Genomic DNA, 25127 nt, shown 5'->3' on the forward strand with positions numbered 1-25127 from the left:
CCCAACGTGCACAATTTTCCAGTTGTGGTAAAATATCTGTCGATAAATATTTTTCAAAAATTGAATAAAGGCACATAGAAATTGGCCCCGCGCAACGTTTGAGTACACGTTAGGAAATTCCATCCGGACCACTAGATTTACTCTCATCAACATCCTTCAATAGTTTTTCTATTCCATTAACACTAAGCTCAACAGGAAGCACAGGCGAAATATTCATTGTAGGTGGATGAATATGACAGGTGTGGCCGGGTAGGAATACTGAATGAAAAAAGTTGTTTAGGCACACAGCTTTATCCCTGTCTTACGTAATTATCTTACCATTATAATTTAACACCTGTATTCCAAAGGATTCTGAACCACACTGTTTTGAGTACTTCCAAAACATTTTAGGGTTTGATTTAATTTTGTTGCTTAGCTCGGTGAAGTAGTCATCTTTAGCTTTTCCTATCTTTAGCTTATATTCGCGTGTAATCATATGTAGTTTTGCAAAATGAGCAGGTGATTTGCTTTTCTTGAATGTGTTAAATGCCCTCATCCTTTTATGATAAGCTTTAGTATATGTCTTGTTACCCATGGCTGTTTGTGCTTTTTAAGCTGTGAAGAATCAACATTGGGGATATGTGTACTTACCAGCTCGAGTAACATATTCTTGAAATTGTCCCACATATCATGGACATTACGCTCCTCAGATGAGCACTCGAAAACAGAAAAGAAATTACGAATTTTTTTAGAAATTGCATCGTAGTCACCCTTCTCATAAAAATAGATCCTTCTACTCGTAGATAACTTCGCACGGTTTTTTTGTTTTCGTATACTGGCAACAACAGCAAGATGGTCGCTAATTCCCAGAATGACAGTCATATTTCTTATGAAATCCGGCGAGTTACAAAACAGTAAGTCTAACACAGCATCATTGCGAGTAGGATCGGTAACGTACTGCGTCAGACCAAACGTGTCCACGATATTTTTCATCGCAAGGTTCATGCGCTTGCTGAGCTTATACATATATCATTGCACCAAGATAACCCAGGCAGATTAAAATCACCCCCAAGAAGCATCGTCTGAGCTGACGCCTCGGTGAGAATTTCATATAATGTTTGCACTGTGCTAATATCTGAGCTGGGCGAGCGATAAACCACTCCAACAGTGAACGTGAAATTATCAGATAGGACTATCATGCACCGTACAGACTCCAGTGCATTGCACTCATAATCAATTGCTGAAGACTGTAATGATGAATGAACAAGCAAAAAGACACCCCCACCTGCAGTGGGGCTATCTTTGCGATAGACAACGTAGTTTTCTGGAAACACCTGACTTTCAGCAATTGAAGGCTTTAACCAAGATTTGGTGCCAAGGACTATGTCAGCGTCAACACTTTCTATCAACCCAGAAAGCTAGGCTGTTTTGTTAACTATGCTTCGGCAGTTCACAATGACAGCAACGAGGTCTCGACTTTGGTACTTCTGCTTTTCTTTTTTGTCTGTCACTGCCTACGTGGGACGACGTCTTCTTTGTCTTCATCCCACTTGAAAGCCCTGCCGTTAATAACCAGTTTGTCAAAATTCAGTTTCACTTTATTGTTCTTATCTTCTCTTTTTGCCTTAGCGTATTCCCATAACTTCTTCCTAGTACTTCTTGTTTCACGTGAGTAATCTTAACCTACACTGTACTGCGAACCCTTAAATTTTTTAGCATTAAGAAGCACCACGTGACGCTCATTGTACAAGGAAAATTTAACAATAATCTGCCTTTTTTATTTTCGTTATTTTGTTTTAAGCGGTGTGCTCTTTCCAGAGACCTGAGTTCAATTCCAAGGCTCGTTTTACAAATATTCTTTACCATAGCTTTGGATTCATTCCATGATTCTGATGGTTTATCTTCAACACCATAGAAAACAAGATTTTTCCGGCGACTTCTGTTCTCTAGGTCATTTGTTTTCTTCTGCAAATCTTTTACCTGTTGCATGAGATGCCATATTATAGCTGCCTGTTCTGTAACAATCATACTGACGCCCTTTATCTAGTTCTGAGTTTGGCTAAGATTATTTTTCACTTCCATCAGCATGTTCTCATTCCTTTTGAACCTGGCCTCGACGCTGTTTAACTTTGAAATTAAAGTTTCCTGCCCACTGTGCAAACATTACAGCAGTTCCATCTCCGGTGTGTTAGTAGGCCCGGCATTTAGTTCAACATCCCCTGTGAGTATTAACAACAAAATCAAGTAGAGCACTCTGTTGGAAAATAAACGGAATCTCTTCAGATGCAATCTGTGCATGCTGCATCCGCGATTTTTGTTTCAAACACTTGGCATTGTGGGAGGAGCCAACAACGCACCCACTAGCTTCTGCGATTCAGATGGATAGTAATGACTAACCTGCAACAGCAATAGTGGCATTAGCGTAATGTCAGCAAGTGTGCCGGCTCCAAATCCCACGAAGCCATCGTGCGGAGTGTCTATATAGGCTTGATCGGCATCACGTAGGTCCTGTTTGTCGAAGTCAATTGGTTGGTCCTCGCTGATCCATCCGCCATTCACACCACGCATGTTGCCAACGGCAGATGATGATTAATGCACACGGGTGGACGATAGCCGAGATATTGCAGACGTTACCCAGGGCTCGGACGAAAAAGGCCATGCCCCGTGTTCTGCTGCTTCGAGACGAACCGCCGAAACAAGGACCAAAGGTACTTGTATCAGCAACAGTGGCATTAGCGGCATGTTGGCAAGTGTGCCGGCTCCAAATTCCACGAAGCCATCGTGCGGAGTGTCTATATAGGCTTGATCGGCATCACGTAGGTCCTGTTTGTCGAAGTCGATTAGTTGGTCCTCGCTGATCCATCCGCCATTCGCACCACGGATGCTGCCAACGGCAGATGATGATTCATGCACATGGGTGGACGATAGTCGAGATATTGCAGACGTTACCCAGGGCTCGGACAAAAAAGGCCATGCCCTGTGTTCCGCTGCTTCGAGATGAACTGCCGAGACAAGGACCAAAGGTACCTGCACAAGCAACAGTGGCATTAGTGTCATGTCGGCAAGTGTCAAGCGGCAAGCGGCATGTCGAAAAAAATTGCCCATTGATCATGCAAAGTCCCTACTGCAAAACCGTTCAGTTTTCACGATCGTACTGCATAGCCACAATTAGCGGCTAATCATTTTTTGAGCCCAACAAACACAACCTCAGTCTCGAGCCTCGGCATTTGCAGCACTTTCCAGCGTGATACTCTCGTAGTGTTTCGTGACCTCTGCACACCCCTATAAAAGCGGCCACTGCCTTCCCCTCCTCATTCGCTCTCCAGCCTGCAAGCCGTCTGGACGCCAGTCACTCCTCTCACTCACCTTCATGTCAACTCCCGGGCTCCTCGCTGCTCTTCCAAAGCTGCCCTCTTCCGGCCTGTCCTCCCGAGCACAATCTTCCACCAACGTGTGCCCTTTCGCGGTTCCTGCTTCTTAGTCTCCACAACTCCGATCGCCTTTCTTCTGCTACATGCGAAGCCGATGCCAAACTTGCCATTGCAACCGTCACCATCACCAGTACGCACTGATGAGGAAAGCGAGAGGCCCGGTGACTTTTTGAAGCTTCTGCTTTCTGCGTCGCCTGCCATGTTTAGCGTTTGGATCCAGGCTGCAGGCCATGTGATTGTGTGCATTATTTGGAGTGCTTCGTTGGTGTGCCTCGCATGTGCTTTTGTGGTCAACAGTGATAAATAGCTCCATCAGTCTCCGGGCGAAAGTGTCCGACTTTGGAGCAGAAAGTTCTGCTGATAAAAAAAGTGGAAAAAGGCAGCCGGCAGAAAACTGACATCACGAAGGAATTCGGCATGCCTCTGTCTACTTTATCAACTGTATTGAAAAAGAAGGAAGCTGTGCTGGATGGCTTTGAAAAGAGCTTCTCGGCAAAGAGAGTACTCCGAATTGGAGGGTGCACTTCTACAGTGGCTGAAGAACACCAGGAGTGCAAATCTCCCCGTACATGGACCTGCACTTACTGCAAAAGCCCAAGCTCTCTCGCCCTCCAAACGGGCCATAAAGATTTCAAGTGCAGCAATGGCTGGCTTCAGCGGTTCAAGAAACGACACAGTTTGACCTCGAAGTCAATCGCTGGCAAAAGCGCAGCTGTAAACAGTGACACTGTAGATCTATTGCGCCAACATCGGCTCCAAGTTCTACTTGAAAAGTATGAAGACAAAGACATCTACAACCTAGATAAGGCTGCATTTTTCTACAAGATGCTACTGAATTGCATGTTCACTACCACTGGTGGATCGTCATCCGGAGGAAAATAGTGCAAGGAGTGTGTCACGATGCTGTTTGGTGCCAATGCAACAGGCGAGGGCAAGCTTCCCTTGTTGATACTGGGGAAAGCGGAGAAACTGCGGTGCTTCTGAAATGCAACTATTCCCAAGGAATGCATCTACAGAAGTAACAAGCGAGCATGGATGACTGCTGCTATTCTTGAAGACTACGTGCACCTTCTGGATAGACGGTTCAACACAAGGAATTGGTAAGCGCTTTTCACAATTTAAAATTGCCCGAGCCACGGGAAGATTGACAACCTCAAGGCAATGGCTGTGGAATTTTTGCCAGCAAACACTATTGCGGTAGTGCAACTAATGGATCAGGGCACCATTGATACCACCTTGATGATAACTGACATCGCGGAAAAATTTGGCATACCGCCGTCTACTTTATCAACTGTATTGAAAAACAACGAAGCTGTGCTGGATGGCTTTGAAAAGAGCTTCTTGGCAAAGAGAAAGAGGAATCATGATTTGAAATACCCTGAAGTAGAAGGTGCACTTCTACAGTGTCTGAAGAACACCTGGCGTGTAAATCTACCCGTACATGGATTTGCACTTACTGCAAAAGCCAAACCTCTCGCCCTCCGAATGGGCCATAAATATTTCAAGTGCAGGAATGGCTGGCTTGAGTGATTCAAGGAACAATGCGGCGTTACCTCGAAGTCGATCGTTTGTGAAAGCCAGCCGTGAACTGTGACACTGTACACGTATGGTGCCAACATCGGCTCCAAGCTCTACTTGAAAAGTATGAAGACGAAGGCATGTGCAACCTAGATGAGGCTGCATTTTTCTACAAGGTGCTACTGAATCGCATGTTCACTACCGCTGGTAGATCCTTGTCCGGAGGTAAACAGCAAGGAGCAGGTCACGGTGCTGTTTGGTGCAATGCAACAGGTGAGGTCAAGCTTCCCTTGTTGATACGGGGGTAGGCGGAAAAGCTGCGATGCTTCCAAAATGCAACTATTCCCAAGAAATGCATCTACAGAAATTACAAGCGAGCATGGATGACTGCTGCTGTTCTTGAAGACTACGTGCACCTTCTGGATAGATGGTTCGACACAAAGAATTAGCAAGTGCTTTTCATAATTGAAAATTGCCCAAGCCACGGGAAGCTTGGCAACCTCAGGGCAATTGCTGTGGAATTTTTGCCTGCAAACACAACCGTGGTACTGCAACCGATGGATCAGGGCACCATTGAGACCACCCAGAAGCTGCACCGCAAGGCTCTTTTGCAGCACATCCTCACAGTGTATGATGCCAGCAAGAGGTACAACATTGATTTGCTTGGTGTGATTCATTTGCTGAACTTTTCATGGAAAGAACTCGCACCTTCGAAGGTTACCAACTGCCCAACTGCCCAGTCGCCAGCTTTTCCTGCGCCGTCGTCAGTGACCCTGACGATGACTAGCCTGACGATGACGAGACTCGCAGCAATCTGTACGAGGCTGTTCATAAAATTAAAATTGCTGGCCAAGAGGTAGAAGACAACTTCGAGACATTCGTGTTGGCTGACGCTGCTGCTCCCATTGTACCCCGATGACGGATGCGAAGATACTAATTGACACTGTTGGTGGCCCCTATGAGGACGTAGAGCTGGCAGATGAAGAGCCACGTGAAGTGCCAACTATGGTGCAGACGCAGGAGTACCTACGCCTGCTGCAGATCAGGTTGAATGCGTGGTCGGCAACCATGGCCTAGTGCAATGCTTGGTCAAATTAGAGCAGGGGTTGCTCGCGCCCAGTAAGAACAGCCAACGCTGACTGTCTTTTTTGCGCTTGAATAAAGTTTTGCTTCACTGAATACATTGTATTTTGACTTCCTCGCAGTTGTGGCACAGTTAAAGCTTGAATGCTTCAGCTTTTCTCGAGTGGGTGCTTATATTGAATTACAGCTTTTAAAATTTTTCGCCGTCCCGCTGACTTCGTTATGTTGGAGTTTGAGGACGATCCCACCGCTGTCAACCAGTTGTTGGATCTTGCCGTTGGGTGCGGGAGTTGGCCGAGGTTGAGGAGGACTTTGAGATGAAAACTGGAAGTTTATTTACATTATTTACAGTGAGAGTACAAAGAAATTAACAGTCATAAAGTCATTACGGGCCGGCAGCAACTCGGATGCTGCGGCCCATGGCAAGAAGCTCGAAAGAGATGAATGACTGAATGCTCTCTTGCTGCTCCCGGTCTCTGGTTTTCAAGCCCTTCGGTGTCTCGAAGTCACGTCACGTTCGGCCAATCGGCGAGCCCGCTCAGGTGATGCCATTTTCGGCCAATCGGCGAGCCCGCTCAGGTGTCGTTATTTTCGGCCAATGGTAGGCACCCGTGCGATTGTGTCACACCCGGCGCCGAGGGTCGCTCCTTCAGCCCCAATTGTCCGAGGGCTTACTTCTCTCTGCGGTATTGACTTCCCGGCTTGCAAGCGCCGTCACAATAGGCGGATGGGGGCGACGTTTCAGTGCTGCAAAGCAGCTTTGCTCGGGACCTGCATTACCTGGAACCGTGCCAGACTCCTGCTACAGTTTCGGGAAGAGTCAAGCAGTGAATAGCTGCACCTGTGGCGCACGAGGAGGGGGACGCCAACTTGTTTGGATGTGCAGCCCTTCAGAAACGGGGTAGATTTGCTTCTGCGTTCCTTACTTAGGTGTGGCGCGATTCGATGTGGTCTGGTGAACTCGAAGGAGGCTCATGAAAAGGTCCCGTATCTAACAGTTATAATAAGGGATTACTGTACATCTTTGTGAATGCTAATTTTCACATGTTAGTGACATGATGATGATGAGTTTTTCCTTACCAGAAAAGCATTTGAATCAGGTCACTTCATGCCAAGTGTCTCAGACATGGTGCTTGACCATGTAAAATTTTTCAAATAATATTTGTGGTTTCATACATCAGTACTGGCGTGGAGTACTTAGCGAAAATATTTGTAAAAAAATTTTTGATTACATGAGGCTCTCTGAAGATTTGCTTGTGCACTTAAAACTGTATTGTGCAACAATTTACAATCTAGAGTAGTTTTGGTTAGGCATGTTAAAGTCTTCATTAAAATCTTCAAAGTAGCATTTTCTGAAGTTTTCTCAAGAACAAAGAAAGTCTACCAAGCTTACAATTATGTATATTGGAAACTGTTTGCCCCCTCAGTATTCTAAAATCTTTTTGTGACTCTTTGGAAGGTATGAGCAAAACGAGAACAAGGTGAAAGCGGGAGCCTACATTTCGACAAGTGGACTTGTCTTTTTCGAAACTTGTCGAAACGTTGGCTCTCGCTTTCACCTTATTCTCGTTTTGCTCATCGTCTTGAATCTCCATCTCCTGCCTTCCCCCTGTTTTCTTTGGAAGGTATGTTATTTATAAAAATTTATTTCGAATGTATAGATTTGAAGTTTTCTACAAAAAATAAAATAAAAAGAATAAAGACAAGCAGGATATTATGATCACTTTTGTGCACACTCAGCTGTGATGTTGCTCACTGAAGTGGTCCAAGTAAAAATGTATAAGGTGGCACATTTGATAGAGCACTTCGTTAGTAAATACCTCTGAAAGTTTTATGATAGCAGCAAGTTTTCTTTTGAGCGAGAAAATTTTTAAAGGTGGCTTTCTCACCACGCTCTGTACTGGTACATGTTGCCACTTGCCTTCTGTGTTCGTCCCCATTTACTCCTCATTTAAGCTTGACTATTCCTTCACCAGCAGAACCTAATTTCTCAGCAACACATGCTATTAAACTATTGATAACCTTAGCATTCATAGGAAATAGACATGTACTGAGCACAGTCCACCTTTATTTAGACAACTGTAATGTGGGCTCTAATAAAATCAAATAAAAGGATGAGTGAATTTTTGTTAAATTTTCATACAAGTGATGTCTGCTTAATCCAGCTGAAGTGATGGGATTGCTTCCTCTGCCACGTGCAATTTTTAAATATTCTATAACATTAAAAAGTAAGAAAGAAAGAGTGCATGCAAATGTATGTCCTCTCCTTTGGTTTATTTTTTTGGGATTTCTTGAATATCTTTTTCAAATTTAAACATCTAAGAAAAGCTTTCAGAGTGTCCTAATTAACTATGGTGTGCTATTCCAGAGCCCCATCACTGAGCTCGCCAATGGCAAGTATGGAGGAGATGAAGCGGAAGATGACGAAAATCTTCACTGTGCCTCCTACTAATGCTCGTTCAAACCTTCCAAACATCTTTCAGTTGCGAAAGAAATGAGCAGAGGCATTGCTAGTCAAGGCCTACAGTGAGTACCTGACCACCATGTTGGGCTTTTAAAGCATGAAGAAAACCTTAGCGCAGGATCGCATGCTGACAGCTTCACACTCTGCATTTGTCAAGAGCAGTATGTCTGGTTGCCTGTCAAGCTCTATCCTTATTTGTTGGCCACAGTTTACGCTTGTGAAAGATTAGATCATGAGCCTGATGAAAGACCAGCCAGGAGATGTAGGACACAGGAAACAGAAAGTGATGTGCCAAGTACAAATTTTGCATTATTAAAATTTAATGAAGGTAATTTATTTATTGATATAAGATTTGGCACATTTAAACATCTTGGCACTGTAGTTGTAGATGATTTATTTGTAAGGCATATCTACAAACAGACCAGCAACAGGTCTACATAAATACAACACATAAGAATGTGCTCTTATGAATATATGCAGAAATATTCATTGCAGGGCACTTTTAGCTCATTCGGTACCTCTAGAAATGCTCTCATTTTCTGTGCTTTTATGTTTTAACGTGTTTATTTCAGGATTTAGTTGTCGCAATGTATACTGCGATACATAAAATAATAGCCTGATCACTGGTGTTCTGAAAGGATGTATAGCAGTAACAATTGCTCAGGCATTTTTGGAGAATTCTTATGTGGAACTTCAAAGAGGTATGTCAAGGAACACACACGAAAGTAATAATTCGCTATTTTAGCTTAAGTACTGAGAGCAAAAAAACCTAAAATATACGAAATATGCAACTGGGTTATTAATTCCCAACTTCATGCAAGATCATGAAAAAAAAAATGATTAGGAAGATTTGTTGGCATCAGTACTAGCTATAGTGAGGCCCATGCTATGCAGGAAAGCAGTAGCTTTGCAAATGTGAAAACAGGTTTCTATTGTACAGGGAGTACTTGTTTTTACTATTTGCAGCAGGTGCCTCGTTTTCTTTTTTCCTGCATTCCTTTAGGCTTGCAGAGCACTGGTTATTAGGTCAGAGAGCATGCAAAAGCCTCCTCATACTGAACTATTCTGTTCGCTCAGCTTTTCTATGCAGGGGTGTCTGCGTTAGCAGGTGTTTGGTGTGCTGCGACACCACATACCCATGTAGCCGTGCGCAGCTTAGCCGTATCTGGGGAAATGGGAATCCTGGGGGTTGAGCCGATACCAGGTGTTCAGACCTTTAAGGCCTCCCGGTAGAGGGAACACACCTCTTTGGCCTCTGCTTCACATATACGGCACCTACAGACTGACCCACCTGGAGGAAAACGGCAGTTGCCTTTTCCTATTTCTTTCTCCTCAAACCTTCCCCCCCTCTCTCTCTCTCTCTCTCTCTCTCTCTCTCTCTCTCTCTCTCTCTCTCTCTCTCTCTCTCTCTCTCTCTCTCTCTCTCTCTCTCTCTCTCTCTTTTTCTTTCTGGTCTTTCCTGTCATCTTCTCTCTTCCATTTACTTCCTTTCTCCTTAGCAGCAAGGGTTAACCATCATCATCATCATCATCATCATCATCAGCCTGGTTACGCCCACTGCAGGGCAAAGGCCTCTCCCATACTTCTCCAACAACCCCGGTCATGTACTAATTGTGGCCATGCCATGCCTGCAAACTTCTTAATCTCATCCGCCCACCTAACTTTCTGCCGCCCCCTGCTACGCTTCCCTTCCCTTGGGATCCAGTCCGTAACCTTTAATGACCATCGGTTATCTTCCCTCCTCATTACATGTCCTGCCCATGCCCATTTCTTTTTCTTGATTTCAACTAAGATGTCATTAACTCGCGTTTGTTCCCTCACCCAATCTGCTCTTTTCTTATCCCTTAACGTTACACCTATCATTCTTCTTTCCATAGCTCGTTGCGTCGTCCTCAATTTGAGTAGAACCCTTTTCGTAAGCCTCCAGGTTTCTGCCCCGTAGGTGAGTACTGGTAAGACACAGCTGTTATACACTTTCCTTTTGAGGGATAGTGGCAACCTGCTGTTCATGATTTGAGAATGCCTGCCAAACGCACCCCAGCCCATTCTTATTCTTCTGGTTATTTCAGTCTCATGATCCGGATCCGTGGTCACTACCTGCCCTAAGTAGATATATTCCCTTACCCCTTCCAGTGCTTCGCTACCTATCGTAAACTGCTGTTCTCTTCCGAGCCTGTTAAACATTACTTTAGTTTTCTGCAGATTAATTTTTAGACCCACTCTTCTGCTTTGCCTCTCCAGGTCAGTGAGCATGCATTGCAATTGGTCCCCTGAGTTACTAAGCAAGGCAATATCATCAGCGAATCGCAAGTTACTAAGGTATTCTCCATTAACTTTTATCCCCAATTCTTCCCAATCCAGGTCTCTGAATACCTCCTGTAAACATGCTGTGAATAGCATTGGAGATATCGTATCTCCCTGCCTGACGCCTTTCTTTATTGGGATTTTGTTGCTTGCTTTATGGAGGACTACGGTGGCTGTGGAGCCGCTATAGATATCTTTCAGTATTTTTACATACGGCTCGTCTACACCCTGATTCCGTAATGCCTCTATGACTGCTGATGTTTCGACAGAATCAAACGCTTTCTCGTAATCAATGAAAGCTATATATAAGGATTGGTTATATTCCGCACATTTCTCTATCACCTGATTGATAGTGTGAATATGATCTATTGTTGAGTAGCCTTTACGGAATCCTGCCTGGTCCTTTGCTTGACAGAAGTCTAAGGTGTTCCTGATTCTATTTGCGATTACCTTAGTAAATAGTTTGTAGGCAACGGACAGTAAGCTGATCGGTCTATAATTTTTCAAGTCTTTGGCGTCCCCTTTCTTATGGATTAGGATTATGTTAGCGTTCTTCCAAGATTCCGATACGCTCGAGGTCATGAGGCATTGCGTATACAGGGTGGCCAGTTTCTTTAGAACAATCTGTCCACCATCCTTCAACAAATCTGTTGTTACCTGATCCTCCCCAGCTGCCTTCCCCCTTTGCATATCTCCCAAGGCTTTCTTTACTTCTTCCGGCGTTACCTTTGGGATTTCGAATTCCTCTGGACTAATTTCTCTTCCATTATCGTTGAGGGTGCCACTGGTACTGTATAAATCTCTATAGAAATTCTCAGCCACTTGAACTATCTCATCCATATTAGTAATGACATTAGTAATGACATTAGTAATGACACAGGGTTAACCCTGTGTGGCTATCTTACCTTGGGTGCACCATATTTGGTTGTAGTGACGGCGTACGACTGGCGTTGTGCAGACTTGTATGCAAGCTCTGCCGCGTCCCTTCGTTGGGCACCTTGATGGGCGGTCGCCGCTGTTGCCGAACGTACACATTTTTCTTATAGCAGCGCAAACTTCTGTTGGTTATAATTGGTGTCGGAAAAGATGCTGCATGGAAGCACCGTGCCATTTCTCTTTCTGGAGCAACGTTCCATCATTTCCCGAGTACTATGTACTCCACAGCGAAAACAACATACCAGTAAGAAAGCTCTCTCTATTCCTGATGGCCAAGTGCCTGAAAGACAAAATCGGACCGACATACAAAGCCTCAAAAATGTCTAGCGGGGACTTCTTCCTAGAACTAAATGACAAAGATCAAGCACAGAAGTTCTCAGAACTTACCAGTATTTGTGACGGGACAGTGACAGTTTTAGCCTACAGAACACTTAGTACAAGCAGGAGTGTGATATCTGAGGAGGACTTTCTTGGCTTGAGTGATGAGGAACTGCTAGAAGGTTTCCAGGAACGAAGTGTTACCAAAGTACAAAGCATTGTCATCCACGAAAAGGACCAAGAAATCCCGACAAAACATGTCGTACTTACTTCGTATCTTACTTTTGGAAGAAGTCTAATGCCTACCTCGCTGAATGCAGGGTACGTAAAAGTAAACATTTGACTATATATCCCGAAGCCCAGACAGTGTTTGAAATGCCGAAGGTTTAGACATGCTTCACATGCACGCTGAGGCCAAACCACCTGTGCTAAATGCAGCTCCAATGATCATCAATCTGACAAATGCACTTGTCCCCCAAGTTGCATTAACTGCAAAGGAGACCATCTAGCTTACTTGTGGTCTTGTCCTTGCTGGAAAAAGAGAAAAGAAGCAATCGCACTAACTGTGAAAGGACAAATCTCATTCTTTGAAGCCAGAAGCGACTATCATACCTTTCACGAAGAAGTTATGCCAATGTGACGCAGGTGGGGGCAGCGTCACAGAAGCCTCAGGAGTCCTCCGAGCCCACGCACAGTGGTCCCGCAGTGACCCTTCCCGCCCCGGTGGTGGATGCAGCAGGTGCTGCTCCATCCTCTTTCAAGGGCCTCCATCTTCTTCGAAAGGTCCACCAGTTCTGCAGGGCCCTAAAATTGACCGAACCCCAAGGCTCGAGACACATGTCTTGGTGCCCAATTATCAGTCCTCCAGCACCTCAGAGAGAGCGATGGAGATTGACACAAAAACCCTGGTGTCATTGACATCGAAGGACAAGTGCTCTTTCAAGCGCGGAAAGAGGAACAAAGTTCCAATAACCGTGTTAAATAAGAAAGCGATAACCTAAAGGTTATCGCCCTATATGTTAGCACTGGTAAAATGCACTGATTGTACACCTTCCTTTTCAATGATAATGGTGACCTTCCAGTCAGGAGCTGACAATGTCTGCCATATGTGATCCAACCCATTTTCATTCTTCTGTGAATTTCCTTCTCATGATCAGGGTTCCCTGAGATTAGTAGACCTAGGTAAACATACTCCTTCACACTCTAGAGGCTGACTGGTGATCCCGAACGCTTATTCCCTTGCCCGGCTGTTCCTCATTATCTTTGTCTTCTGCATATCAATCTTCAACCCCACTCTTACTACACCATCTCTGTTAAGGTCCTCAATCATTTGTTGTAACTCGTCAGCAGTGTTGCTGAATAGAATAATGTCATCGGCAAACCGAAGGTTGCTGAGATATTCGCCATTGATCCTTACTCCTAAGCCTTCCCAGTTTAATAGCTTGAATAGTTCTTCCAAACACGCAGTGAATAGCATTGGAGAGATTGTGTTGCCCTGTCTGACCCCATTCTTCCTACTCCTAGGTATCTTCCTACTTTTCCTCTGTAGAATTAAGGTAGCTGTGGAAACTCTGTAGATATTTTTCAAGGTATATGCATAAGCGGTCTGCACTCCTTGATTGCGTAATGCTCCTATGACTGCTGGTGTCTCTACTGAATGAAATGCCTTTTCATAATCTATGAAAGCCATTTAGAGAGGCTTATTGTACTCTGCGGATTTCTTGATTACCTGATTAATGACATGGATGTGATCCATTGTAGAGTATCCCTTCCTGAAGCCAGCCTGTTCCCTTGGTTGACTAAAGTCCAGTGTTGCCCTTATTCTATTGGAGATTATTTTGGTGAATATTTTGTATAATACTGGGAGTAAGCTAATGGGCCTATAATTTTTCAATTCTTTAATGTCTCCCTTTTTGCGGATTAGAATAATGTTTGCATTCTTCCAGTTTTCTGGGGACAGACACCTCGTATAAAGAGCCGCCAGTTTTCCGAGCGTTACGTCTCCTCCATCTTTGATTAAATCGACTGTTATTCCATCTTCTCCTGCTGCTCTTCCTCGTTTCATGTCTTGTAAGGCCCTTCTCACCTCCTCACTAGTTATAGGAGGAGTTTCTGTATCCTGTTCATTACTGTTTCTAATGGAGGTATCCTGACTCCTCTGGATACTGTACAGGTCAGTATAGAATTTTTCAGCTGCTTTTACTATACCTTCGAGATTGCTGATGTTATACCTTGCTTATCTTTCAGTGCATACATCTTGGTTTGTCCTATGCCAAGTTTCCTTCTCACTGATTTCGGGCCGCGTCCATTTTTTATGGCTTCTTCAGCCTTTCTCACTTTATAGTTTCGAATATCACTTATTTTTGCCTTGTGGATCAGTTTTAACAGTTCTGAGAATTCTATCTGATCTCTTGAGTTGGACACTTTCATACTTTGTTGTTTCATTATTACTTGTTTCATTACTTGTTTCATTTACTTGTTTCATGTTACTTGGGAGAGCTTACCTACTGGTTGCCTTGGTGCCTTACCTCCCACTTCGATTGCTGCTTCTGAAGCCAGCCTAGTTACGGTTTTATTCATTACCTCTATGTCATCTTCATCTCTCTGTTCTAAGGCTGCATATTTGTTTGCAAGTACCACCCTGAATTGGTCTGCTTTTACCCTTACTGTATCTAGGCTGGCCTGTTTCTTGCTGACCAATTTAACTCTTTCTCTCTTAAAATTGAGGTGAATTCCAGACCTCACGAACCTATGATCACTGCACTTTACTCTACCGAACACTTCATCCTTCACTATGCTGGGATCGGCAGAAAGTATGAAATCTATTTCATTTCGTGTTCCACCATTACGGCGTTTCCAGGTCCACTTTCTGCTGCTGTGGTTCCTGAAGGTGTCCATTATTTGCAGCTTATTCCTTTCTGCGAATTCTACCAGCATTTCTCCTCTAGCGTTCCTAGAATAGACGCCGTAGTCTCGAATTGCTTGTTCCCGAGCCTACTTTTTTCGCACTTTTGCATTGAAGTCGCCCATTACTACAATATAATGAGTTTGCACTTTTCTCATTGCTAATTCGACATCTTCATAAAACTGATCTACTTCATCATCACCGTGACTGGATGTTGGAGCGTAGGCTTGTACTACCTTTAATCTATACCTCTTATTAAGTTTGATTACGGCTACTCCTACCCTTTTATTAATGCTGTAGAATTCGTCAATGTTGCCCACTATGTCCTTATGGATTAAGAATCCTAACCCGTATTGCTTCTTATCTGGGAGACCTCTATAGCAGAAGACACAGCCATTATTCAGCAATGTATAAGCCTCATCAGTTCTTCTAATCTCACTAAGGCCAATGATATCCCAAAAAATGTCTGATAGTTCCTCAAAGAGTCCTGCTAAGCTAGCCTCACTTGACAGAGTTTGGCTGTTAAAGGTTGACAGGGTCAATTTCCATTCGCAGCCTGTCTGGACTTGGAGATTCTTAGCACTCTCTGCTGTGTTGCAGGTGTGACCACTGCCTTGGTCAGGTGCTCTGCAGCTGCTGGGGACTGAGGGCCATGGGTTAATTGTAAGAATCATCATGACACGTTATGGGGTCGTAACACAACCGACACCAGAGGTCAAACACTTGAAGATCTTATCCTAACAAACGACATATGTCTTTTAAACACTGGTGCGGCAACATACTGCACCCCAAGGACAGAAGCTATGAGTTGCCTAGATTTGGCACTGTGCTCTCCATCTCTCTTTGGCAATTTTCAATGGAGTGTTATCGACAATCCCTATGGTAGTGACCATATGCCTACTATCATTAAAAAAACATCTCCTTTTCCTTCAATACCATTAAGATCACCCCGTTACAAACTCTATCTAGCAGACTGGCCTCTCTCTACTGAAAAGGCCAGTCTGGATAACATATCAGATGAGTTAACAATAGACAAAATGAATAAGATTATCGCCTGTATATTTGCTGCACAGAACAGACAATCCCACAATCCTCCGGCTTCTTAAGAAAAAAAACTAAAACCCTGGTGGACGAATGAATGTACACAAACTAAAGAACTACAAGACAAAGCGTGGGGTGTCTTTCGGCAATACCCAACACAAAATAACCTCCTTTCTTTCAAAAAAGCAAAAGCCAGGTATACACACAGGCAAGCCGAAAGACAGCCTTGGAAAAACTATCTATCATCCATAAATAGCTTGATAACTTCCAAAATAATGTGGGATCAGGTTCATAAGTTTAGAGGTGACTACGCTGCTTACACGATCCTGATACTCTCACCCCCAGATATGCAAACGAACTTAAAAGAACAAGCAGACATATTAGGGCAGCATTTCCATAACGTGTCAAGCTCAATAAACTATTCCGCTACATTTCAAAAATATAAACAATCACCAGAAAAAAAAAAAAAGCATCCGACAACAGGAAGTACCGAGAGATCATATAATGCCCCCTTAACACTCCGGGAAATAAACAGAGTACTCACTACTGGTAAAAATACAGCACCTGTTCTGGACAGAGTACATTACACAGTGCTTGCTCACCTATCTCCTAAAGCAGTTAAGACCTTGCTCCATTTTTTCAGCATAATCTGGGAAATTGGAAAAATGCCAAATGAGTGAGAAAAAAGCCATTATAATCCCTTCCTTGAAAGCTGGAAAGCATCCTACAACAGCAACCAGCTACAGACCTATAGCACTCACAAGCTGTCTTGCCAAGTCTTATGAAGCCATTACAAACATCAGATTGACATACGTCCTTGAAACCAAGAACCTGCTGGGTAGTCATCAGTGTGAGTGCAAGAAAGGTTACTCCAGAACAGATCATCTATTCTGGCTAAAACACGAGATATGTGCGGCCTTTCTACACGAGCAATACTGTCTCATGGTTTTCTTCGATCTAGAAAATGCACACGACACAACATAGAGGTTTGGTATTTTAAGGGACTTAGGGGATTTAGGGATTCGCGGTAGAATGCTCAAATGTCTAGCTGATTTCATGTCCGACCGAACATTCCAAGTGCGTTTAGGAATGGCACTGTCACGTGTATTTATTGAGGAAAATGGTGTGCCACAGGATTGTGTATTAAGCACAATATTGTTTGTGGTGAAAATTAACTCAGTCAGTAATGGTAATTCCATCCTCTGTAATGCACTCATTATATGTGGATGATCTGCAAATTGCATGTCGTGCATCGAACTTTGCAACCTGTGAACGGCAAATCCAAATTGCGTTAAACAAACTCATCCAGTGGGCATCTGAAAACAGTTTTCGCTTCTGAGTGCTGTCTTTTCACAAGAAAGAGGCCTACAACCAGATCCCACCCTTAAGCTGCAGGAAGCCACACATCTAGTAAAACAAGGACACAAGTTTCTGGGTGTTCTGTTTGATAAAAAGTTGAACTTTTTTGAGCACATAAATAGTCTTAAAATTAAAGCGAACAATGCACTTAACATGCTCAAAGTCCTGTCCCGAAAGTGCTGGGGCTCTGACCGCCTCAGACTACGACTGGCAAGTGGTGCTTACAGAACACCACCTGTCCAGATTTTATACGTTGACTGTAATGAGCCTCCTTTACAGCAGTGCAGAACGCTACTAACTTTTCCTACGTACTCAGAATCCAGTCCTCACCACAACACATATGCTACAACATCGTCACACAGTGCAGCTCACGCTTACACTATACAAATAAACCAAACATGATTAGGCCGCTTATCCTGCAAAACGAGGAATATTGTCGGAATTATGACATTCCTCGCAAAGTCCTCCAGGTTGCCAGAAAGCCACAACGTTTGCCCCCATGGGGCTATTTCACACTGTTATGCGACTGGACACTAACGCTAACACATTAACACTAACACCCCACACGAACACATTATATAAGAATTCCGCGCTCTTCATGACCATGACAAACATAAAAATTGTGGGAAATTTTATACTGATGGCTCTAAAACAAAAAAACACGTAGGTGTTGGGGCTGCAACAGAAAATCAGGAAACAAGCACTGTTCGATTACCACAGCATGCCTTTGTCTACACAGCCGATGTATACACAATATGGATGGTAGTTCAAAAGATCATTACTGACCAACACGAAAACACAGTCGTATACACAGATTCATTAAGCATACTCAGGGCTCTGCATGTGAAATCCGAATGTGAACCCCTGTTAAGGGATATTTTAAACATATTAACATCAAACAAATACGGCAAATTAATTAGGTTTTGCTGGGTACTAGGCCATGTTGTGATACCGGTTAACGAAGCAGCGGATAGATGCATATCAATGGCAGCATACCAAATGTAACAAACACAACACTTCCATATAAAGATACTAGTATCAATGCGATTCGGAAGGTCTTGATGTTAAAATGGCAACATGAATGGAACCATTTGTTTAAGCAACAAGCTACATCTCATTAAATCTGTAATTGGCGAGTGAAAATCATGCAGTCACCAGCAACAGTTCTATGAGGTGATCTTGTGCCGACTTCGGATTGGACACACACATCTGACGCACAATTTTCTTCTTTGAAAAGAAAACCCACCAACTTGCGAAATATGCCGTGAAACTCTTACAGTCATACACGTCCTAATGACATGTTCATACATTGACACACAGAGAAGGAAGTTTTTACAGAACCTGTATAATTTACATATACCATTACACCCTTCCCTATTACTGGCAGATGACTCCCTAGTGCCATTTACTAACCTGTTCGACTTTTTAGAGAAAAGAGGTTATTTACACCAACTATAATGTAATGCAGGTTTACCTGCTCTAACGTTGTGTTTCCTTTTGTCTTGTGACAAAAGGAAACAACGCAGCAAGGCCTGCCTGCTGTGCAAGCCATGCCATGCCATGCTGCCTGCCATGCTGCCTGCGATGCTGCGCCAAGCTGCATACAGCTTGGTGCAGCATGGCCTTAGTTGCTTTTGTGCCATTACCGTATTTACTCGAATTTAATGCATACTTTTCTCCGATAAAATGGGTCCAAAAATTGTGTGCTCGGTAGAATTGAGTACGACCCTAAGTCTACATTATCATACGCCATTGTCATTTCAAAATGGCTGTCTTGTACACGCTTGAAGCCTATGTGCTGTAGTACATGTGCTCAGGCAGTGCCTTCTTTGGCATAGGTTTATGCACCATCCATCTTCCCGGTCTTCCTATTTTCTGCATTGGCTCTATCAGCATGGAAGTGCCGACTGCAAAGACATGCCGAGTTCATCATGATGCCACAATTAAAGGAAAGCGATCGCATGTGCGGAGACGGATGGAAATGGGGATGCATCACGGCCGTTCAGAGTTCCTGAAAGTTGCGTGCGTTACTGGCGCAAACAGGAGAGATGTTCTACACTGGCGGCTGCTAGAGTCACTGTATATGGCTCCCGCAGGGAGCCATATCCCTGCGGGAGGCATATACAGTGACTAGCGGCTGCTACGTACGGCGTGGCCACGCGGCTTCTATGTTGAAAGCGATCTGCTATGGAGACAGAGTCTGCGCGCCGCACTGTGTTCTCGTCGTTTAGTTCGCGTTGAAGCGAGAGGCCGCACAAAGGTTAATTCACTCGCTCCTGCTACTGCACTTCCTCACTCCAGCGTTTTGATAAAGAGTTTCCGCGGTCATTGAGTGAGACGTGTTCATGTTTGCTTGTGTGCGCGTGACATCATGCTTGTTAATTTAGTTAGTAAGCGAATGTTTAAAAGTTTATGTGGCCGATAAAACTACTATCCTTACTTTTCGTATAGCTGTCTACTAATTTGCTAGCGTAATCATGCTTCGCCTTTTGGGTGAAACTGCGACTTTTTTTATTTATCGCAAGTTTAGTGCATTGGGAGTAAATCTTTGTTTTTTCCAAATGAAAGAAAGTTGTATTTCTTTATGAAAGAATGAGGTGTGCGGTACTGTAAAGGACTTTTCCTGTTTTTAGGTCACGGAAAACGGGTGCGCGTTACAATCGAGGGCGTGTTAGGATCGAGTAAATACGGTAAACCCAAATTAACCAACCAACCAACCAACCTTTTCTATGCAAGCAAGGTGGCCTAGTGTGCATTCAACTGGCCCATTGCCTCCACGTGCTTTGTTCAGTTCCTGTACGGTGCTCTACAGTAATAAGGAGTGTTGAACAGTATTGTACATGTAGCGTTCACGCAAGAACGAGCCGTACACCAAGCCCCATAGCCTGCAAATGCCCCCAGGCTTTATTTGCCATTGAATACATATGCTCCCAAAGCACCGGTGCCAACTGGTGGCACTTTGCACACACTACATCCCCCCTTCTTCAGGAAATGCAGTATGTGCAGCTCCATCCAATCAGTAGCTCAGTCTTTTTGGCCTCCATATCTGTCTTTCAAATTTTGACATGTGAATGGGTGAACTGGGCTGGGATGAAGCCGGGCAAGTCGGGATGGAAGTAACAACCTCCGATCCCTCTGTGCAAGTTTCACTGCATGACGGCTTCGTCTCGGGTTCTTCACCAATGACAAGTTCGGTAGGACTGCTGGACCCCGGGTCGTTGCACACTGGGAAGAGGTTTAGCCAATAACGTTGGAGAACTCCTTTCGGGGTCTCCACGACATACAACCGGCGATGTTGAGCTGGTCCTTGCACCATCGCACGACTGTTTATATCACTTGCTCAAACCTGCGCATCAGTCTGAAGTGGGCGTTGTGTCAGAGCTACATGCCTCTGGTATAAGTCCCGTGCCTGCTTCTTCCAATTAACTTGAATTAACTTGAGTGCCAAAAAAGGATTGTCTGCCTTGTGCAGTAAGTCCTGGACGGTTCGCACCATCCTCTCCTCCTCACCATTGGACTGTGTGAAATGTGGGCTGCTAGTGACCTGCCTGAACCCGTAAGCCTGCGCAAAGGTAGAGAAGTCTTTGGATGAAAATGTGGACTGTTGTCACTGCGGGCAACACTAGGAATGCCATGGCGTGCACGGACGCTCTTGATGGCCGTGGTGATGGCAGGTATTGTGATAGAGCACAGACTGATGACTTCAGGGAAGCATGACCTGTAGTCAACCAGCAACACATAATCTTGACCTTTCAGGTGGAAAAGGTCTACTCCCACTTCCTCCCAGGGAAGACTTGGAGTCTGGGAAGGCATCATTAGTTCTGCAAGTTGGACATGGGTTTCTGTGCACTTGGCGCAGTTAGAGACGAGGGTCTCGATGTGGCTGTTTACTCCAGGCCAGCACATCGATTCTCGAGCAATGGCTTTGCATCGGTTAAAACCTTGATGCCCGTCGTGAATGAAATCGAATATGGAATGCTGAAGAGTCGACGGCACCACAATGCGGACCCCTTCTAGAAGTAGCTTCTCCCAGATACTGAGGTCTCCACGAAGCTGCCAGTACCTTTTGACATGAAACAGCAGCCTTGACTGCCTGGGCCAGCCTTTGGTACAGTATTCCAGCAGAAGGTTACACTCGCCATAATTTACCTTGAGTATGGTGGAGCTCGTTTTTACGTGTGGCGACAAAGTCCGGGAGAGAATGAAGAACCTCTTCAACAAAGAGTTCGACTGGATCAGCTTGCTTTGGCGGTGGACCATCCATTGGTGCACATGAGACCGTGTAGGCCATGGCTATCAGCTTGCCGGGTACATACATCACCTGGTACTGGAAGCACATCAGCTTCAGTCGGAACCATTGAATCCATGTAGGCAGAAAGCCGACATCTATGATCCCCAAGAGCACCAGGAGTGGCTGGTGGTCTGCCTGAAGGAAGAAATTTAGGCCATCAACATACTCTTCAAAATGGAGCACCGCCCAGCATGCAGCCAAAGCCTCCTACTCCGTCTGGCTGTACCAACATTCTGTTGGCATGAGTGGCCGTAGCGTGACGGCAACTGGTCGGCACCCACCAGAGTCTGCTCTTGTAACAGGACAGCGCCAAGACTGAAGGAGTTGGCATCAGCTGGTACTGTCGTCTTGTATGCCACGTTGTACTGAGCAACACAAAGGTCAGAGCAGAGCAGTTCCTTTAGATTGGAAAGAGCAGTCTGTTGAGCGTGGCCCCAAGTCCACTCAGAATACTTGAACAGCAAAGCACGGATCGGTGATGTCAATTCCTATATGCCAAGCAGGAAATGTCTAATGTGATTTACGAGGAGGCGACAGACACCTGTGACGTCTCGCGGCGCTGGCATGGCTTTTATTGCGGCGACCTTATCTGGATCAGGAGAGATGCCCTCTGTGCTGACAATGACACCAAGGAGCTTGACGCTGCTGGCTGGAAAGATGCAATTCTGGCAGTTTAGCATGAGCCCTGCATTCGTCAGTCGATTCAGGACTTCTTGCAAGTAAAGGTCATGTTCTGCGCATGTCTTGCTGAAGACTGGAATATTGTCGATCATGTTCACAACCCCCGCTTGGCCTTCCAGGATGTGGGACATCTGCCGCTGGAAGTACTCCGGAGCAATCGCAATCCCAAACGGAAGCTGGAGAAAACAGTAACGACCGAATGGGGTTATAAACGTGGTATATTCTTGCTACTCTGAAGACAGCTTGACCAAACCCCAACTCGCACCGAGTAGAGCCTAACGCCTTTCTCACATGTCTCAAAAGATGCAATTTCAAGTGGTGAAGTGATCACTAGGTTGCTGGCCTTGGAAGAGAATGTGTACTTTGTGGACCTGATAGTCTTCAGCAGGTAAGAGCTTCTTAAGGGGGGACATGGCGATTAGAGATATCATACTTATTTTTAGACCAAATTCAATTAAAATATATACACTTGTTCAGTTTTTCAAGCTGATTTCAAAAGTGCAATTATCTTTTTTATAGGCCGAGCAATTGTGGAGGTAATTAAAAGTACACTACTATTATTTTTGGAGACAGCAGGTAAAAAAATTTGGACATAGAGCTATAATTAATGCATGAGTGGACAGCTGAATGTTTAAGGAGTGAAATGCTGCAAACAGTTTTCAAATCCAACAATAATTAGCAATTCAGCACTTCATCAAAGTCTATTGTTTACAGCATGGATACTAGGTCACAAGAACGAAAGGGGAAAAAAATTATAGGAAAATGAAAAACAAGAATCTGCTTGCAGCACTTCAAGCTTTATGCATTTAGCTTCATATACCAAAACAAATTACAACTCTAGCTGTCCTAGATCTTGAGATATTGTTGCCACAAGCAAGCAGGGTGAATGAAAAGCTCATTTTGAGAAAACTGCAATAAACACACACAACTTCATTTATTCAGTAATATCATGAAATACCAGCCATAACAGGCTAGTACGCCCCTGGCAGATAGTCAGCTTTGAAACTGTTCCCTGTGTGGCGTTTTTTCAAGGCTCGATTCACGTTTTCGACAGATCCACGTTTTCGAGCTGAAGCCTTCATTCGCCACTGGTCTTTCTGATTCATGCGGTCATTGCTTACTCTGCTGGGTTTGAGCCTCAGCTCTTCGAGTATAGACGCCTACGCTCTCAAGTTGCCTGCATTAAACTTCAGCACTGCCTCCGCCACAGCTGCCTCCACAGTGAAGAGAGAGGCATGGCGCTCCTTTGGTGCAAGAGACCAGACCGTTGAGTGGAAGCTCTTGTTGCTGTTTTGGGTCTTTCCCTGTTGCACCTTGCAAGCAGTTTTTTATCACTCAAGTGCTCGTATATGGTGAGTAAGGCCTGGCAAACATGAGGGGGCAAGTTACGAGGATGTTTTGGTGCAAGCTCGCACCTGGCCTGTGCAGCATTTTGACGCCACCAAGAGTTGGGGCCTGTTGGGCAAAGTGTATGGTTTGCAACATTGTCGTTGGGGGTGATGTGATAGTACGTAGCCATCACTACCTTGTGCATGCCATCCACATCTCCTTTATGCGCTTTCAGCGCCCACACGTAGTACGCGCTCAGCCTTGTGATAAGGTCTGCTGTCAGTCGACCCTTTCCGCCAAGGCTCTGAAAGCCCGGGGCTTTGTGCTTCGTTACAAGGTTGCGCAAAGCTGTGTCCATGTGCTTTTGCACATGATTTACGCAATCCTCCTTGTCAGTCTCTATGTATCCATACACCTTTTTCTCTTGCAAGGCAAGGTACGTACGACTGTCCCCATCACTGAGCACAGTGGTGCAGCGAAGGTTGTGCCGTTCGAGAGACCTCCTGAAAAGAATAAGAGCGGCCTCCACTTCCATTTCTCCTGACTTCTTGCCAGTGTTCTGGCACTGACTGGTGACTGGCCTTCCAATCTTCGAAGGAAGGATTATCTTCTTTGGGGCCCCGCTTGCATGCAGCGCAGAAATTGCTGAAGACAACATAGTCAATAACAAAACCAGTGAACAGTTCAATCACTGTGCCGACGCTGATGTGTGAGGAATGTCCGCGGGTCATCCATGATCAATCGTACGACACCGCCATGTTTCCGGGATTGGTAAGGCATAATTCAGTGTAAAAATCTCGAACCGACCGCGCACACTCGCTTGTCAGGTTGCGGGCCGTGCGATGAGCTGCAGGTGCCAGCTTTCCCTTGACGTAGCTTTGCCATGTCTTCTTGTGGAGTCCGCGACAGCTTATGTTCATTATTGAGAACACACCATTCAGGGCTGTTTGGCGATTTCCAGTTGCCTGCATAGCGTGAGCGGCGATAACGTTCACAGCAAATGGGTTCACTTTTTTTGCACCTCGCACGCGTGGTGAGCTTCACTTCGACGACATCACACTGCAGTTCATGCATGTAAGAAGCAACTAAACAGCAAGTCCATATTCATGCACCTCTCTGACTATATTTAAGTCCCCACTACATATTTTGCAATTGGCCACCGCAAGCGTAGTGTTCACTGCATCTAAACCACGGAGTAAGACATTTAGGAGGTGAAACTCCCATCAGCGCGAGCGAGCGCCAGCGACCAGATAAGGTCACAATCGTTGTATGCGCCGACGGGGCCGTATACAGTGGCGGCGCCATGCGGCGCGTCGTAGAAGCCGCAGCGAAAAAAAAATGCAGCGCTCGGGCAGGCGGCTCCGGCACGCTCTCAACGGCGGTAATTTCTTTCCAGGCCGCCAGGTGCTGCCAGCACGATAACGGCTCCGTGGGCTTGTGACCTTTTCTGGTCGCCGCAAACAGCGGAGTTTCCACTCCTAAATGTTT

General features: G+C 44.9%; 2 protein-coding genes across 3 annotated transcripts in view; one reads left to right on the forward strand and one right to left on the reverse strand.

The window, feature by feature from the left end:
- The window catches only part of LOC142589684 (RAB11-binding protein RELCH homolog), a 210697-nt gene that overhangs the window by 171226 nt on the left and 14344 nt on the right, over window positions 1-25127 (forward strand). Inside the window, exons 23-24 of one of the 2 annotated variants that reach the window (XR_012829913.1) lie at window positions 8380-8537; window positions 9048-9176. Coding sequence is in view for 1 of the 2 variants with exons in the window: in XM_075701229.1 (XP_075557344.1) it covers window positions 8380-8509 (130 nt within the window). In the remaining variant the exon portion in view is untranslated. The remainder of the gene's footprint in view (window positions 1-8379; window positions 8538-9047; window positions 9177-25127) is intronic. The other variant, XM_075701229.1, reaches the window with a different exon arrangement.
- Window positions 1-25127, reverse strand: part of LOC142589701 (uncharacterized) — a 118305-nt gene that overhangs the window by 4490 nt on the left and 88688 nt on the right. The window contains exons 4-8 of the mRNA XM_075701252.1: window positions 12646-12837; window positions 12548-12564; window positions 12103-12208; window positions 11958-11995; window positions 11685-11868 (exon numbers count right to left, since the gene is read on the reverse strand). Coding sequence (XP_075557367.1) covers window positions 12131-12208; window positions 12548-12564; window positions 12646-12784 — 234 coding nt within the window. The 5' untranslated portion in view covers window positions 12785-12837 and the 3' untranslated portion in view covers window positions 11685-11868; window positions 11958-11995; window positions 12103-12130. The remainder of the gene's footprint in view (window positions 1-11684; window positions 11869-11957; window positions 11996-12102; window positions 12209-12547; window positions 12565-12645; window positions 12838-25127) is intronic.

Source organism: Dermacentor variabilis, chromosome 1, assembly GCF_050947875.1.
Source record: "Dermacentor variabilis isolate Ectoservices chromosome 1, ASM5094787v1, whole genome shotgun sequence".
In the NCBI taxonomy this organism is placed as follows: Eukaryota; Metazoa; Arthropoda; class Arachnida; order Ixodida; family Ixodidae; genus Dermacentor; species Dermacentor variabilis.